The 19333-nt window shown below is 39.7% G+C and overlaps 1 protein-coding gene across 1 annotated transcript in view; it reads left to right on the top strand.

Annotated features, from left to right (window-relative positions):
* Positions 1-19333, top strand: part of ADAM22 (ADAM metallopeptidase domain 22) — a 230760-nt gene that overhangs the window by 30698 nt on the left and 180729 nt on the right. Inside the window, exon 3 of the mRNA XM_068973408.1 lies at positions 8513-8589. Coding sequence (XP_068829509.1) covers positions 8513-8589 — 77 coding nt within the window. The remainder of the gene's footprint in view (positions 1-8512; positions 8590-19333) is intronic.

Below are 19333 nucleotides of genomic sequence, written 5' to 3' on the forward strand. Positions count from 1 at the left end.
CCTTTATTAGGAGTGCTTTCCCCTGCATCCTTGGTCTGAGAAGTACCTCCTCAACTCTCTGTAATCTTATGGTCAGAGGTCTGCTGTAAAAGATACAAATCTTTTACATATATCTGTTTTTGGACTTGAAGAGATCTCTAGTCTTTCCCGTCCTATTGTTTTCCTCTATTTCTTTGCGTTGATCACTGAGGAAGGTTTTCTTGTCTCTTCTTCCTATTCTTTTCAATTCTGCATTCAAATGGGTATATCTTTCCTTTTCTTCTTTGCCTTTCACTTCTCTTCTTTTCACAGCTATTTGTAAGGCCTCCTCAGACAACTGTTTTCCACTTTTGCATCTTTTTTTTCCTAGGGATGGTCTTGATCACTGTCTCCTGTACAATGTCATGAACCTCCATCCATAGTTCTTCAGGCACTCTGTCTATCAGATGTAATCCCTTGAATCTATTTGTCACTTCCACTGTAAGGGATTTGATTTAAGTCATACCTGAAAAAGTGGTTTTCCCTACTTTCTTCAGTTTAAGTCTGAATTTGGCAATAAGGAGTTCATGATCTGAGCCACAGTTAGTTCCCAGTTTTGTTTTTGCTGACTGTATAGAGATTCTCTATCTTTGGCTGCAAAGAATATAATCAATGATTTCGGTATTGACCATCTAGTGATGTCCACATATAGAGTCTTCTCTTCTGTTGGCTTACTTAACTTATATGCAGACTACATCATGCAAAATGCTGGGCTGGATGAAGCACAAGCTGGTATCAAGATTGCCGAGAGAAATATCAATAACGTCAGATACACAGATGACACCATCCTTATGACGGAAAGTGAAGAAGAACTAAAGAGCCTCTTGATGAAAGTCAAAGCGGAGAGTTAAAAGCTGGCTTAAAACTCAACATTCAGAAAATGAAGATCATGGCATCCGGTCCCATCACTTCATGGCCAATAGACGGGGAAACAATGGAAACAGTGACAGACTATATTCTTGGGCTCCAAAATCACTGCAGATGGTGATTGCAGCCATGAAATTAAAAGACTCTTGCTCCTTGGAAGAAAAGCTATGACCAACCTAGACAGCATGTTAAAAAGCAGAGACATTGCTTTGCCCACAAAGGTCCATCTAGTCAAAACTATGGTTTTTCCAGTAGTCATGTATGGATGTGAAAGTTGGACTAAAAAGAAAGCCGAGCACTGAAGAATTGATGCTTTTGAACTTTGGTGTTGGAGAAAACTCTTGAGAGTCCCTTGGACTGCAAGGAGATCCAACTAGTCAATCCTAAGGGAAATCAGTCCTGAATGTTCATTGGAAGGTCTGATGCTGAGGCTGAAACTCTAATACTTAGGCCACCTGATGTGAAGAACTGACTCACTGGAAAAAACACTGATGCTGGGAAAGATTGAAGGCGGGAGAAGAAGGGGACAACAGAGGATGAGATGGTTGGATGGCATCACCAACCTGATGGGTATGAATTTGAGCAAGCCTTGGGAGTTGGTGATGGAAAGGGAAGCCTGGCATGCTGCAGTCCATAGGGCTGCAAAGAGTTGTACACGACTGAGCAACTGAACTGAACTGATTATTGGACTTTGAAATATTTTGTAATACTTTGGTTAATGAATTCTTTTTTTGACTGTGAGTTTCCTGGGTTACATGTCTGACTCAAGGCCCTGTGTATTTCCGGAGGTATGGTCAGTGCTCCACAAAGGTTGAATACATTGTAACTTTCCTTCAGTTTTCACAATAAAGCTATAGAAGTGTTTTTTATTATTTTTGGTCTTTTAGAGGCAGAGACTTTCAGTTCAGAGACATTAAACAATTTGCCCTAGTTTGTTCCATTAATAAATGGAAGACCTAGAATTCAAAACCAGTCTGCTTGGCTTTAAAGGCTATGTTTTTTTGTTTTCTTTCATTTTGTTTTAACATGTTCTATTGTTGAACACTATTTGGTTCTTACAATGTTAAATGTAGAAGGTTGGATTTTAAGAGCACTGTGGTTAATGATAGTATGTAAAGTAAGTGTCAAATATAGTGTAGATTAGGACAGCCATGGGTATGATTGAGTTAACCAGATGAAAAGAGGTAGGTATTTAACATAGAGTCATAGATATAGAATTAAGGATAGAAAGCACTAATGTTCTCACATATATTCTATTAATTTATGTATTAAGTAGATCTACTGAGTATAATGCTCTGTTAAAAATGCTGTTGTTATACAATTCTGCTGCAATAAGTTCCATATCTTAACTAAGTAGACAGGGGAAAACTATATTATTGATGTGGTTGTAAGAAACTCTAGAATGAGGGATCTTAATGTTAATAAGCTATATCAGTCTCTTTGAGCTGTTTTGTCAGAAGTTTGCATAAGGTAGAGGAGTAATTACAGAGAGGTTATGGTGATTCTTCAGTTGCCTTGTCTGATGTAGAAAAACAGGGAAAATAGATAAAACTAATTAGTGGTGTTTTTGTTTTTTATTGAACTGAAAGTATTGGATGCAAAAAATTGCACTTGTATTTCTTAAAAAACAAAGTAGAAGCAATAAAATGTCAAAAGGAATTTAGGATGCAGAATAGCTGAAGACTCTGTTACATGCATTGAAGACTTCTTTTTAATTTTGTTAATTATTTACAGAAGTATCCTGTTGCACAATTCCGTTTGACTGGTAATACTCTCACTCCGTTAATATTCATGGATTCATTATGTAGGTTGGCTTAATTAAAAATCCAACTACCTGTCTTTCTCCTTGTGTCAAATTTCTGATTCTACTGTGAAAGTTTTAGTGCATCTTTGTTTTAAAAAAAAGAAAGGTTGTAAATAACACCAGCTCGAAAAGTTAATTTATAGCTGCTCTTTGGATTCTGTAGGTTGGCCCTAGTTCATTGGCTCTGGGAGAACTGAAGAGAAAAAAACAGGTTGCCAAGAAGCAAAATGCATGAGGAGCATGGAGGTTATATTAACTTCACATTTAAATGTTAGCTCTTGCCCGTGAATAATAAATAGGCCTCAATCTGGGGATTGTATCAGGTTTTCTGGTCTTAAAATCCTATGATTCATTTTTGAAATTTGAAATTTAAATTATCCTTATGTAATTATATTGATTTATTAAGTTTTATTGCCATCTGGTTAGTTATTTTATGTTTTTCCATTTTTCTCCCTCAGTCTTTTTTCACAGCTATGATCAAAGTCAGCCTCACTGCTTAAAACACAAACATTTCACCGTTACCTTTGTAATTTTTTTCCCTTAAAAATTGGTTTCTATGTGTGTTGTAAACTATAATTCTTAATTTCTAAGGTTGTGGTTTGTGTCAGATGTGGTAATGTTTTTGACTTTTCTGATGGAGTCAATAGTTCCAAAGATTGTCATGGTTTGATTGTCTTCTCATATGCTCTAAAAGTGCTCTTTAGAACCCAGGAAAAACTGCAAGCACCTCCAAACTGCAGAATGAAAGCAAAGAGATGAAGCATGGTGGGAAAGACCTGCCAGGAGGTGAAATGCTGCCCTACTACCAATATGATTTGGAAATGACATTGCCCACATGGCTCAGTTTATTTGTAAAATACGGATGCACCTTAAATGAGCTCCAGGGGTTCTCTCAATATTATTCTATGATAACGAAGCATTTAAGATTTTAAAATCACAAGTCATTCTTACAAAGTAATTTGAAAAAGTACATTTCTGCAAAATAATAATTTTCAAATATCTCTAAGAGTCATTGTTACCTTTGAATCTTCTAGTTAAAGTTAATCAATATTAGAATTCAGGGAGCAATATATGTTAGGTACTCCCCCACCAAAATAAAGAGGAAAATCTTCAGTAGATTAGTTCTCTCTTCTTAAATGTTTTCTTTTCCTTTAAGCTAAGAAGGTAAGGTTTAAGATTAACTTTCTGTGAGCCGTCCTGGCTCACTTCAAAAGTGTTAAGTAATAAGCTGGATTGTTAATATTGCCTGAATTCTGTGTAATTCTACTTAATTTAGTATTTCTCCAAGCTAACCTGAAGAAGTAAATACATTTCTTCTCTTCGGCCTACTGGTTAAGTCAGACATATGGGGATTGCAAGTCCCTGAGTGGTAGGAGATTATACAGAATGCAAGAAAAAAAAAAAAGGGTAATGTGTATTTCAGTGATCACCACTGCAAGTTTGGTTAGGCTGGGAAGTCCTATATTGGAACTTTCATTTGTTTGTCTGTTTGTTTTTGTTTTGGCCATGCAGCTTGGCATGTGGGATCTTAGTTCCCTGACCAGGGACTGAACTTGCACCCCTTGCAGTGAGAGCGTGGACTCTTAGCCACTAAACCTTCAGGGAAGTCCCTCTGTGTTTGGAGTTTGATCCTGGTACCTTCATGAGTGTCAGTGCCTTGTTTGTGAGTGTCACTGTTGCAAGTGCCTTGGTTTTTAACCAAGCCATGGAGGAAAATGACGTTGAATACTGATGCAATCAACTTTTTATTGGAGTTACTTTTCTAAATGTTCAGGGACATTGCTAGTGATGCTGCACTAGCTTCCCATGGCTGCTGTAACATGTTGTACTGAAAACTTAATGTTAAAACAACGGAATTAATTTTCTTGCAGTTCTGGAGATAAGAAGCCTGAACTGGGTCTTAAAAGGCTAAGATGAAGGTGTTCTCAGGGCTATGCTCCTTCTGGTGGCTCCAGAGGAGAATTGGCTCTAACTTTTTCCTTTTTCTAGTTTCTAGAGCTGCCAACATTCCTTGGCATGTGGTCTTTTCCTCACCTCAGTTTAATCTCTACTTCCACTATGACAGGGCTTCCCTGGTAGCTCAGCTGGTAAAGAATCCGCCTGCAGTGCAGGAGACCCCAGTTCAATTCCACGGTCAGGAAGTTTCCCTGGAGAAGAGATAGCCTACCCACTCCAGTATTCTTGGGCTTCTCTGGTGGTTCAGATGATAAAGAATCTGCCTGCAATGTGGGAGACCAGGGTTCGATCCCTCAAATGGGAAAATCCCCTGGAGGAGGGCATGGCAACCCACTCCAGTATTCTTGCCTAGAGAATCCTCATCACATTTCCTTCTCTGACTCTGACCTTTATAAGTCTGGGGTGACTACAACGGGTCCACCTGGATAATCCAATGTACTCCCCATCTCCAGGTCCTTAACTTAACCACATCTTCAAAGCCCTTTTGCCATGTGAGGTAACATGTTCATAGGTTCCAGAGATTACAGTGTGGGCATCTTTGGGGGCTGTTATTCTATCTATTGTCAGTTCAGTTCAGGTCAGTCGCTCAGTCGTGTCCGACTCTGCGACCCCATGAATCGCAGCACGCCAGGCCTCCCTGTCCATCACCAACTCCCGGAGTTCACTCAGACTCACATCCATCGAGTCAGTGATGCCATCCAGCCATCTCATCCTCTGTCTTCTCCTTCTCCTCCTGCCCCCAATCCTTCCCAGCATCAGAGTCTTTTCCAATGAGTCAACTCTTCGCATGAGGTGGCCAAAGTACTGCAGTTTCAGCTTTAGCATCATTCCTTCCAAAGAAATCCCAGGGCTGATCTCCTTCAGAATCGACTGGTTGGATCTCCTTGCAGTCCAAGGGACTCAAGATCTACGATCTATCTATCGTAGATCCCTTTTAATCATTACGGTCATCAACCAGGTGTTACCTCCTCAGAGAGGCCTCCATACCACCTAAAACCCCATCTATCCTGGTTCCTGTTTACCATGTTTTATTAACTCTGAGAACAGTGTGTTTATATTCTAAATTTATTTTTCATTTTGTGTCATTTTATTTAATTGTCACTTTCTGTCTCCCTCCACTAGAGGATAAGCCCCACTAGAGGGGAAACATGGGCAGCCTTCTTCACCACTTTGTCCCCCAAATCAAAAGCATTCCAGCACTTGGTAGACTCTAGAAGATATTTGTTGAATGAACCAATTTGCATAAAGTCTAAGGAAGCCTGTCTTACACTAAAACACTATTAATATAATCCCATTCCTTTTACTATCAATAATACAAACATTTTTCACTAAACAGCAGTTAACCATGCTGTCAATAGATTTCTTTTTTGAATTCAAGTCACTGGTTTCTCCTTGGGACTTGAGTGAGGTCAATAAAATACAAGTACCAGCTGTAAACTGTAGCTGCAGGAAAAAGAAAATAGAAGAATTAGACAGAATTAATACAAATTGTAAGTGCTGAAGTGTTAGTCACTCAGTCATGTCCAACTCTTTACAACCCCACGGATTGTATTCTGCCAAGCTCCTCCATCCATGGAATTCTCTAGGCAAGAATACTGGAGTGGATTGTCATTTCCTCCTCCAGGGGATCTTCCTGACCCAGGGATTGAACCTGGGTCTCCTGTATTGCAGGCAGATTCTTTACCAACTGAGCCACCAGGGAAGCCCCACTAGGGAAGTCTTGAAAGGTGGGTAGAGCCATTTCTGGGAAATGGCCTTGGTAAAGATCACCACCTCAGGGTCTGGTTTTTAAAAGCACAGTCATGAAAGCTACATAAAAGGTTAGAATGCACAAAGCTTGTGGAATTAAAGAGTAGAAGAGAGAACTGAGTGCAAATGGGATATGACTGAGTCCCTCGGGACTTGTTTGCTTTATGTCTGAGGTGGGGATGATTGTTGAGGCTCTTGATATGCAGAGAGAGAAAGTTTGTGTTTGATGTAGTAGAAAATATAGGACTTATAGTTAGGATTTTATTTTGGTAAGGAGTCAGCTTTTTTTTTTTTTAATTGGAGCATAATTGTTTTGCAGTGTTGTGTTAATTTCTGCAATACAACAATGTCAATCAGCTATATGTATATATATATTTATTCAGGCTTCCCAGGTGACTGTAGTGGTAAAGAATCTGCCTGGCAATGCAGGGCATGCAAGAAACATGGGTTTGATCCCTGGGTTGAGAAGATCCCCTGGAGTAGGAAATGGCAACTCACTCCAGTATTCTTGCCTGGAAAACCCCATGGACAGAGGAGCCTGGTAGGCTGCAGTCCATGGGGTCGCAAAGAGTCGGATACAACTGAGCAGCTGAGCATTCATACATATATCCCCTTCCTCCTGATCCTCCCTCCCACCTCACCCCGCATCCCACCTCGCTAGATCATCACAGATCACTGAGCTGAGCTCCCTGTGTTATGCAGCAGCCTCCTACTAGCTATCTATTTTCACATGGTAGTGTCAGTTTTAGAAAGATCAAAGAGGATATGAGCTGTGGCATACGTGGAAATGAAGAGTAAGGTGTGGCTCCAAGAACTATCATAGAAGAGAAGTTAGAATTTGGTAATAACCAGGGTGTTAATTGGGAACAGTGAGTAGTTAGGGGATTGAATGTTTAATGAGGCTAAGAAGTATCCAGAGAGTTCTTCACCCTTGGGATTTCATGATGATCAGAATGTGTTAGCATTCTCCCACGCTCATTTATTTCAAAGAGTTTAAAACTGAAGGGCTATCCTTTGATTCCAGAAAGCTTTATCATTATTAATCTCTCTCCTTTCTCCTGATACCATAGTCTGATGAGAGTGGAAATCCCAGATATGGTTGAGGTGCCTTTTGTGTCCCACAGAATCCTAGGATGACCCTTACTGAGATGCTCTGGTTCTTGGGGAGCAGCACCACCATCTCCCTCACATACTACATAAATATAGTTGCTCAGATGATTTACATCTCTAAAATAGTGTTTTCTTTTTTTACTGAAGGAATTGTACATGCTTACTGCAGGAATTATACATGCTTACTGTAGAAATTTTGGATGCTATAGATAAATATAGCACCAAAAAAAAATCAAATAATTTATAGTTCTACTGCTTAGGTGTAGTTCTATTATATGAGGAGTTGGAATAAATAGTTTTGCTTACTCTTTTCAGTTAATGCATGTGGTTATTCAATATGTTAATATTATTGATAACACTGTATGTTTTTTAGAATCCCTTGTGATTTTTTCTGGGAGTCCCTAAAATGGCATAGGAAATAGTGATGGGTTTTCCCAGTAAAATTTTAATGGGTGATGTTTGCAGTAGATGGGAGAGGGTTCAGTTTTTCTCTTAGGAATTGCAGAAACCTTGATGAAATCCCATTTGGTAAATTAGAACTGAACTATTACTTTTAAAGTATGTATTTGAGATAGGATGAAAAGGGTTTTTAGAAGTTTAGATATCTTCCTTATAATAGATCACATTCATCATACTAATCTAGTCTGGCATTAACTTATTTTCCCTATTTCTTTTTTAATATGCAAAGCTTAATTTTAAAAGAGTCAGTCATTTAAACCAGAATGAAATGTAGTTCAGTCTTCTTGGAAATGAAATATTTAGTCACTTGAGATAAAGCGGAAAGGGAGGGTACTTGCCTTCCTTGGTTAAGAGGTACTTTAGATTAGTAATTTAGATAGATTACTTTAGCTTCAAAGAAGGTAAAGTTTTACTTTGTTTTTATTTCACTTCCATGTTGAATTGATTTTCTAATTAATATTATAAAACTTTCAGAGGACCATGAGATATGCTTATCATCAGATCTCCATGGCTGCATAATAAATTCCTCTTATCTTTTTGATATTCCAGTTGACTCACGTTGACCAGGCAAGCTTCCAGCTGGACGCCTTTGGAACATCTTTTATTCTTGATGTCCTCCTAAATCAGTAAGTCTTTCCTGAGCTGCATGCACTGTTTTTAGATACACATTGAATCTACTTTCTTATCCTTCTGTAAAGTTTTGTTTGCTTCCTACATTTTACTTCATCTTCCTGTAACAGTTTGTAGTTGTTTAGTCAGTAAGTCAAGTACGACTCTTTGCGACCCCATGGACCATAGCCCACCAGGCTCCTCTGTCCATGGGACTTCTCAGGCAAGAATACTGGAGAGGATTGCCAGTTCATTCTCCAATAACAGTTAAATGCTACATTTGAAACTATGGTACCTATTGACTATAAGTTATAAAGTCTGATAAATAACAGAAAATGGATATCCATTTGAAATTGAACAAGTATAACAGATTCAAGAATGCAAAATTGAGGGAAATACTTTAATATTTTGCATTGTTTTGTTCTTTGATCATGTATATTAAAAAGTGTAACAAAATTGTATTTCTACAATATTGATTAAAGTAGTTTATTTCTTATTTTTAAAATTCATGGCTTAGAACATATATGTTAGATATTTTATACTACATAATGTTTTTTAGGGTGTGAATTTCAATTTCATAGGGTGTGACTTTCCAATTTCATAGGGCATAAATAAGATTGTGTTAATATGATCTGTCTTATATTCTTCCTTGATGTAAATACCGTAAAATTGATGGTTGTATGATGCATTTTGGGCTTCCCTGGTGGCTCAGTGGTAAAGAATCTACCTGCCTATGCAGGAGATGCAGCTTTGATCCCTGGATTAGGAAGATTCCCTACAGAAGGAAATGGCAACCTTCTCCAGTATTCTTTCCTGGAAAATCCCCTGGACAGAGAAGCCTGGAAGGCTACAGTGCATGGAGTCACAAAAGAGTCGGACACAACTTAGTGGCTAAAATAACAATGACTCATTTCAGCTTTTCAGCAATTTTGATGTCATAAAGTTTTTTTTTTAAACTCATTATGAAGGAATGCATGCTCCTTAGAAGAATAATGAAAGAGCAGAAAAGCCATCTCATATAATTTTACCACTTGGAGACTGATTGCCCTGTTTTAATTTACCATCTGTGTGCTTACCTCCCTATCCACCCTACTACCTATTCTTCCCTGCTTAATTTAAAAAATAATATTATCAACATTTAATATAAAGTTTGACTCATGAAATGGACATTTTTACAGGTCAAAAATTTGCTGAGCAGCATTGTTGTATGGTCAACTAGTTATCTATATTTTAATTTTTAACTAATTTTTATTGTTGGTCTTTTTCCTCCCACTAGAATTTAAGCTCCTGAGGACTGAGATTTATTTTCCTTTACTGATGTATCCTTAGCACAGGTTAGGCACTAAAGTCTAGAATGGGAAGTCATATTGACCTAGAAACCAAAGGCTGGAGTAAGCCAGGAGATAGAGGAGATGACTGATGAGAGTGGAGGCTGTCAGTTGGGGAAGAATGAGGCAGCAAAAAAAGAAAGATGTCAGGGATTCCTGGTGGTACCGTGGTTGAGACTTTGAGCTTCCACTTCAAGGGGAAATTCCCTGGTTGGGAACTAAGATCCCATATGCCATGCAGTGTGACCAAAAATTAAAAAAAACAAACAAACATAAGATCATGGCATCTGGTTCCATCGCTTCATGGCAAATAGATGGGGAAACAGTGGAAACAGTGTCAGACTTTATTTTGGGGGGCTCCAAAATCACTGCAGATGGTGACTGCAGCCATGAAATTAAAAGACGCTTATTCCTTGGAAGGAAAGTTATGACCAACCTAGACAGCATATCCAAAAGCAGAGACATTACTTTGCCAACAAAGGTCCGTCTAGTCAAGGCTATAGTTTTTCCAGTAGTCATGTATGGATATGAGAGTTGGACTGTGAAGAAAGCTGAATGCTGAAGAATTGATGCTTTTGAAGTGTGGTGTTGGAGAAGACTCTTGAGAGTCCCTTGGACTGCAAGGAGATCCAACCATTCCATTCTAAAGATCAGTCCTGGGTGTTCTTTGGAAGGAATGATGCTAAAGCTGAAACTCCAATACTTGGGCCACCTCATGGAGAGTTGACTCATTGGAAAAGACTCTGATGCTGGGAGGAACTGGGGACAGGAGGGGAAGGGGACGACAGAGGATGAGATGCGTGGATGGCATCACCGACCCAATGGACATGAGTTTGAGTGATCTCTGGATGTTGGTGATGGACAGGGAGGCCTGGCGTGCTGCAATTCACGGGGGCGCAAAGAGTCAGACACGACTGAGCGACTGAACTGAACTGAAAATAAAAAAGAGAAAGAGGGCAAGTGTTTGGGACTGGCTTCTAAAAGTGGAGATATGTATCTGGGCATGATTTGGAAAGTCTGGGTATGGTTCGGAAAGACTCTTACTTTAATGACTCTTTCCCATCCTTCCTTTAAATAGTTTCTGGGAATAGCTCCTGCTTTGTTTTCTGGTTTCTGACAGTGGTAATGCCTTGACTTTCAGTACCCCAATGAAGAAAGGATATTTATTCATCTTTCCCAAGTCACCTGACTTCTTCTGGAGACATCTGAGCCCTAAAGCTTTCTGTTCCTGAAGGAGAAGTACCTATGGCCATACTTATCAGAGCATGAAACAGAATAGTAAGGGTGCAGCAAAATTTCTTTCGAGATAGGGGCAAGAAACTCCACCCTTATTGCAGTACAAAGGATAAAATAATGGCATAAATGGCATAAATAGAGATTGTTTCGACTGAGAAATATGCAAACTGTGTTTTGTTTTGTTTTTTGGCTATGATCTATATTAAACATAGGTGTCAAATATCTATTTTCTTTATGTTGTATGATCTAGAATGATTTTATACAAAGGGTTTTTTCCTTATATTTATGGAGAATGTTTTTATTTCATGGTTTCACTTTATATATTGTCTTGTGGTTATGCTGGTTTGGGAGCAGAAAGATGAAAAATTGATTATTTTGCTCTTTAAGCTTTTCCTTCTTTCTTTCTCGCTCTCCTTTCCTCCCACTCTTCCTCCATTGCTTTCTTTATCCTTCTTTCTTTCCTTCCTTCCTTCTTTTTTCTCACTCATCGGTGTCATAATATTTATTTAACATACTTTTTAATTTACTTTTTCTTCTTAAGTTTTTAAAATTGAGATAGAGCTGGTTTACAACATTATGGTAGTTCCAGATATGCAACATAGTGTTTCAAAATTTTCATAGATTATACTCCATTTGACATAAAATAATACCTATATTCCCTGTGCTGTACAATATATCGTTGTAGATAATTTATTTTATACATAGTGATTTGTATCTCTTAATCCTCTATCCCTGTATTACCCACCCCCTTCTTCCCTAGCCCCACTGGAAACCACTAGTTTATTCTGCTGCTGCTGCTGCTGCTGCTAAGTCGCTTCAGTCGTGTCCAACTCTGTGTGACCCCATAGACGGCAGCCCACCAGGCTCCCCCGTCCCTGAGATTCTCCAGCAAGAACACTGGAGTGGGTTGTCATTTCCTTCAATGCAGGAAAGTGAAAAGTGAAAGTGAAGTCGCTCAGTCATGTCCGACTCTTAGCGACCCCATGGACTACAGCCTACCAGGCTCCTCCGTCCATGGGATTTTCCAAGCACTAGTTTATTCTAAATATCCGTAAATCTGTTTCTGTTTTGTCATATTGATTCTTTTTTGTGTGTGTTTTAGGTTCCACATATAAGTGATAACATAAAGTATTTGTCTTTGACTGACTGATTTCTTTAAGCATATTAGGCTCTAGGTCCATCTATGTTGTTGAAAATGCAAAATTTCATCCTGTGTATATGGTGAATTGGTTACTTTTCCCAGTGTTGGAGAACTGGCCTTTTCTAGTGTTCTAGTAGCTCTGGTCATCACTGCTATGTGCTATAGGGGTTCTCCCTATGTGGGTTGTGTGGGTGCTTCTCATGTAGTGTGCTGACTACTGTGGGCATGCTGCTTGACATGACTGGCCTCCCTGTTCAATTGGTTGCCCCTTGTGTGGAGGCTTCTGGCTACTGGCTGGTGGGGCCAGGTAATGACAAGGTTGGCTGCGGAACCTCGAAGGTTCCCAGTGATAGTGTTGGCTCACTGGTGAGTGGAACTGGGTCCCGAGGGCTCTGACTGCAGGGCCCTGGGAATCCCAAGACTGGTGGGTGGGGCTAGACCCTAGGACCACTGTCTGAGGGGCCTGAGATGTCTCAAATCTTGAATCAGCCTGTTGGTGGTCAGGGTCTAGTCCTGGGGTCTCTGGCTACAGAATCCAGGGGTCCCAGAACTGGTGTTGGATCGCTGTTGGTTGAGGCCAATTCCTGATAGAGCTGCTGGGGGGTCGAGGATGTCCTGAAGTTGTGTTTCTGTACTGGTGAATGGAGCCAGACGCGGGGTGGGACTGATGTTGAGGGTTGGGGAGGAGGGGGCGTGGCAGGGAAGAAGATTCCGGGGCCGGTGTGAGCAAAGCAGAATCCCAGCGCCTCTGGCTCCAGGACCCTTGGTGTTCTGAAACTAATGTTTGCATCCTGGTGTGTGGAGCCAGGTCCTGGGACCCCTGGTGGATGCACAAAGCCATGTCCAGGATTGGCTGTGGACTCAGTGGGTCTTGAGGCAGCTAGCCTCCTGGTGGGTGGGGCTGTGTCTCCTCCTGCTCATTGCTTGGCCTGAGATGTTCTAGTACTAATGTCTACTGGCTGGCAGGCAGAGCTGGGTCTTGGAGCTAATAAGTTAGAGGGAGGATTCCAGAATAGTGCCCACCAGGGCCAGTGTCCACGTGGTAGAACTTGCTCCCCAAAATGTCTGCCACCAGCATGTTCGTGCCTCCTGTCTCTCTGGAACCCTGCAAAATCATCAGGTAGGTTTGATGCAGGCTCCTTTCAAATTATTGCTTCTGCCTTGGGTCCCAGAGCACGTGAGATTTTGCGTGTGACCTTTAAGAGTGGAGTCTCTATTTTCCTCAGCCCTCTGGCTTCCCCCAAAAGTAATCTCTGCTGGCCTTTAAACCCAGACATTCTGTAGGTTCATCTTCCTGGCGCTGGACCTTTGGGCTGGGGGGCACAGTGTGGGGCTCTGATTCCTCACTCCGAGGGGACAATCTCTGCAGTTATAGCCCTTCTCCCATGTGTGATTTGCCCACCCACTGCTGTGGGTCTCAACTATATGGCACTGTCACCTCTCCTACCTGCCTCCTTGCAGTTCCTCCTTTGTATCTATAATTGTAGAAGGTTTTTTTCTGGTAGGTTCTGGGCTTTCACATCAGTGGTTTCTCTGTAAATAGTTGTCATTTTGGGATACCCTTGAGAGGAGGTGAGCCCAGGGTCTTCCTACTCCACCATCTGGGGAACTCTTCAACCTAAGCTGTTTGCTTTATGAAGCAATTCCAGGGCTGTGGAATAGGTCGGTTTTTTTTTTTTTTTTTTTTTTGCTCTTGTTTTAAACTGGAGGCAAGTCAAGTCCTTGTGTAGCTGAATTCCAGTTGCAGAGTGGATCCCCAAAATATGTATTTTTAGATTGGAAGGAAGGAAAAGTGTTATTATATAATACTCCTTCTGAATGTTCAGGAAGCAAGTTTGTCTGTAACCAAATTATATAATAGTTCAATCTTTGGGTCCTAACTCATACAGGCAGCAGATAAAGACTATGGGGTGGTTAAAAATGAAAAGAACAGTCAGTTCCTGTATTATCAAGACTAGGAAGGGTGGGAAGCAGTTCTCAACGCCTTTAAGGGGTCATACAGTTGTGGAATTTCACTCTTTTGGACAGATATGTTAATAAAACCAAACATATGCCTGTCCTGACCTGATTTGGCCTGGTCAAACAAGTCTTGAGGCCAACACTGGATTGTTCCAGAGGTCAGCAACTGGTGTTACACTTTACTGTGAACCATTCCTCAGAAAGAAAAGGCTTAATAAAGATATTTAACTCTATTATTGAAACAATTCAGGCCAAGTCTGTTCCTGTAACTCTCTCCTTTCTTCTTTAAGAAGTAGATGATTAAACTGTGTAAAGGAATGCAAAAATACTGAAAATATTTTTTATAGAACTCTGTGATTTTTTTCTACAATAGGTGGCCTGACAGATGTAAACCACACATACACATTCATGTACACCCCACACCCCACACCATGCAAGGAGCAAATATTCCACGTGAACTGTGGTTGGTTGTTCTAGGATGTGAAATACATAACAGTAAAGAGAGAACCCATCTGTTTTTTTGTCGATGATTTTTTAAAATTGTATTTTATGTTGAATTATAGTTGATCAAAAATGTCTGTTTCAGGTGGGTGTACTGGAAAGGGATTCAGTTATACACATATACATATATCTATATTCTTTTTCAAATTCTTTTCCCATTTAGATTATTATTGAGTAGAGCTCTCTGTACTGTACAGTAGGTTTTTGTTGGTTATCTATTTTAAATATAGTAGTGTGTGTGCATTTGGAAGAGATTCTGCTGTCCAGCTATCAGATCTTAGGATGATCCAACTTGTAAATTTTGACTTTTTAAAATTGTTTCCTCTTCATCTTCTTACATCAGTAACAACAAAATAATAGTTTCTCTCACTCTGATTTTTTTTAATTAAAATTCTTTTTATTAAAGTATAGTTGATTTACAATTTTTAAAAAATTTATTTATTTATTTAAATTGTAGGCTAATTGCTTTACAATACTGTGGTGGTTTTGCCATACATTGACATGAATCAGTCATGGGTGTACATGTGTCCCCCCGTCCTGAGGCTCCCACCTCCCTCTGATATCAGCTTTTTTTCCTACTTCACCAGGGCACTGGGGGTAGGGAGGACACCAAACACTCAAACGTAACAGTAGATGGCAGTAGATGGGTTGCCCACGCAGATAGGAGGTGATGAGGAGCCAGGGTTTGGGGATGGGGATGTGGTGGGAGGAGAAACAGGAGAAAGCTCAGACAAGGAACACCCAAATTCTATTCAGATGGGCAAGTCCAGTCTTCTTTCATTTAGGGGAATCACATGCTTGCTTTCCACTGGGACTCTTGAATTTGCAATAAAACTGGGAGTCACGATAAGTAAAAGACAGGGCATGAATTCAATTGGAACTGAAGGTTAAGTCTCATTTACTTAACCATGTCCAATTTTCAGTGTGGTAAATAAGATGTTTACAGTGTGGATAAAAATAAGTGAGGAGGATAAGATTATAATTAAATGACGGTGTTATGTGATGATAAAGAATAACATAAGAGATTTCTCACTGTTACTAATAAATCTGTAATTATCTTGTTTAACATAATTCATTATGGTAAATATTTGTTTATATGTACATTTAATACAAATTATTATGTAGAACACAAATCTGTGTTGAATAGTTCTTATCAATAATGGTCCTTACCTTCATTTTGTACACACATGTAGGTGTATATAAATATATGTGCCCCTGTATGTATACACAAGATGCACGCACATGTATGTACATAACACATATGAATGCAGACACACGTGTACATAATTCATATGTATACATGTGTGTTCATTTTTAAACCTTTAGTAAAGAGTAAGAGTTCTTTTTTCCTCATCTTCCTTCAACAGAATGAGGGAATAAGTATCCTATTATTAGGGAGCCTGTATTCTAGTCAGAAAAAGCAATGAACATGTTAACAAAGTAATTTTGGAGAGTGACGGTGCCATTAATAGCAGGTGCCTGATGTGGAGGTGAGGATGCTGTCTGAGCAGTCTTTCCATCCATATCACTGTGGTTGTTGCTGCTGGTTTTTTTTTTTTTTTTTTAATTTAAGCAGCAGTTGTTATCAGGCCGTCTCTAAGAAGATGACATTTGACTGTAAGGGCAGAGAGAAAGAACAGTGCGTATCAAGACCTGGAGGCAGAAGTGAGCTTACTGTGTTTGAGAGACAGGAAGATGGCTTAGAAGATTGGAACAGGAGCCAAGAGGTTATTAAATGAGGTTGATGGTGTGTGTGTTAGTTGCTCAATCATGTCTGACTCTTTGTGACCCCGAGAACTGTAGCCTGCCAGGCTCCTCTGTCCGTGGAATTCACCAGGCAAGAATACTGGAGTAGGTAGCCATTCCCTTCTCCAGGGGATCTTCCCAACCCATGGATCAAACCCAGGTCTCCTGCACTACAGGTGGATTCTTTACCATATGGGCCACCAGGGAAAAGTTTGATGGTAGAGAGACCCAAATCATGTAGAAAAGTAGAAGGATCCTTTTAGGCCACAGGAAAGACTTTGAATAATAGTCTAAGCAGACGTAACTAATATTTTTACACCATAAGTTGCAGTATTCACTCATTTCCATACTGATTTATGATCCTTTCTGCATCATATTTAGTTTTTGTATATTTTACTGTCTTCTCAAGGCAATCTCTTCCAAAAATCTGTTCATTAGTTATTGGGCCTAGTACCACTATACTATTTATCATAGCTTTTTAAAGTGTTTTAACATCTAGCATGGAAACCTCTCTTGTTAGTTTTATTTTGCAAAATTTCTTAAGATATTTTTGTCTATTCTTAGTTGGAAATTTAGGGTAATTTTGTCACTGTCTTTTTAGGATTTTAACTGGACTGCCACTAAACCTATAATTTAATTTGAGAAAAGTGCACCTTTTATGGTACTAAGTCTTTCCATCTATATCATTGTGATTGTTGTTGTTTTTTAAATTTAAGCATCTTTTTTCTGTCTCGCAGTAAAATTTAGTACTTTGGTTTTTGTAGGTCTTACACATTTCATGTAGAACATATTCATGGGAATTATGTTTTTTTGTTGCTACTGTGGAGATTTTTTCCATCATATTTTATAATTAATTACTAGTATCATTCTTAATATTACTAATGGCTGTTGATTGTTTCTTTGGGTTTTATAGTTTGATAGTAACATGACTGGAAACTCATGAGAGCTTTAGTTGTCTTTCCAAGACGATAGTTATTACTGTTACACACTAGTGCTTTTTCTAGAAGTTCCTGAATTCTATTATTTGATGATGATAACATTTTTCTCTTGGTTCTTTTGAGGATAGGAGTATCTCTAGAATTTGTTGTTAAGCAGGATGTTGATTCTTGATTTTTGAGAGTTAGTCTTTATCATGGCATCCAGTCTGATCACTTCATGGCAAATAGATGGGGAAACAATGGAAACAGTGACAGACTTTATTTTTTTGCACTCCAGAATCACTGCAAATGATGACTGCAGCCATGAAATTAAAAGACACTCCTTGGAAGAAAAACTATGACAAACCTAGACAGCATATTGAAAAGCAGAGACATTATTTTACCAACAAAGGTCTGTCTAGTTCAAGCTATGGTTTTTCCAGTAGTCATGTATGGATGTGAGAGTCGGACTATAAAGAAAGCTGAGTGCTGAAGAATTTATGCTTTTGAATTGTGGTGTTGGAGAAGACTGTTGAGAGTCCCTTGGACAGCAAGGAGACCAAACCAGTCAATCCTAAAGGAGACCAGTCCTGAATATTCATTGGAAGGACTGATGCTGAAGCTGAAGCTCCAATGCTTTGGCCACCTGATGTGAAGAGCCAAGTCATTGGAAAAGACCCCGATGCTGGGAAAGATTGAAGGCAGGATTAGAAGGGGACGATATAGGGTGAGATGGTTGGATGGCATCACTGACTCAATGGACATGAGTTTGAGCAATCTTCGGGAGATGGTGAAGGACAGGGAAGCCTGGCATACTTCAGTCCATGGGATAGCAAAGAGTTGGATATGATTGAGTGACATAACAACAAAGTTATTATCGTGTTAGACCAATATCCCATATCTTGTTTAAGTTTTTTCCTTTTTTTAAAGAGTATTAGATTTTCTTGAATACCTTTTTAAAAAATGCAATGAACATACAGATTTTCTTAACTGACTTTTTGTGTTTATTATGTTAATGTTTCCTGTTATGAGAAATTATTCTTGACCGTAGAGGATAAGCTCTACATTGGATAATGTAGGATAATTGTCTGTGTTGGATAATTCATTGTTTCTGGCCTCTCTACTGGTGACTATAAAAGGGAATCACACTTCCTATTTTTATTTAAATTACATGGCACAAGTCCCTGCTGGTTTTCCTGCTGTAAATTGCCTCCATCTCCAAGTGTCTCTTTCCCTCAACTGTTTGTGAGGTTTGTTCTCTACTCTTTTGTCTTGCCACTCTATTCTTGCCTCAGATAGAAGCTCGTGACAGCTGCTCTGCTGAGCACAGCTATCCTCCGCAAGGTGATGGCTGCTAACATCTGCCAGGAGTGGTCCCTCTAAGAACCCAGAAGCCCAAACCCGTCCACAGTCCTTCTTGTGAAGGTCGGTGCTGCCACCAGATGCACAAAGACATGCCCTCTGCTTAGAGTCAGGCAGAGCAGAGAGGAAGTTCTTTCTCTTTCCTGTCCAAGGCGCACCTCACATTCTAGTTCCAGGTAAAAAGCAGTTGGGACGTCCACTCTCAGGAGGTGAAACTGAGCCCCTGTTTTCCGAGTTTTGTTCTGACTTGACTCCCATGACTTGACAGTAGCTTTCAAAGGCTGGCTTATTCAACTTTAAGCAATAGCCCAGACACAGTCCAGTCCAGACACCAGATACATCTTTGTCACAGTCGTTCCTCCTGCATGAGGGGTAGAAAAGATCAGGATTGCACAGCCTTCCTGCTTTAACTCTGGCTCCTAATTTCCTCTGATGTTGTGCTTAGGCAAGGACAGATAGTTTTCAGGACTGGAGCAGGTTGACAAGCAACAGGTGTGTAGTGGCTTAACTCTGCAATTAACACCTTGAGGTGAGTGTAATTGGTTTTCTCTGCTGGTTCAAGATTTCCCCA

Source organism: Capricornis sumatraensis, chromosome 5, assembly GCF_032405125.1.
Source record: "Capricornis sumatraensis isolate serow.1 chromosome 5, serow.2, whole genome shotgun sequence".
In the NCBI taxonomy this organism is placed as follows: Eukaryota; Metazoa; Chordata; class Mammalia; order Artiodactyla; family Bovidae; genus Capricornis; species Capricornis sumatraensis.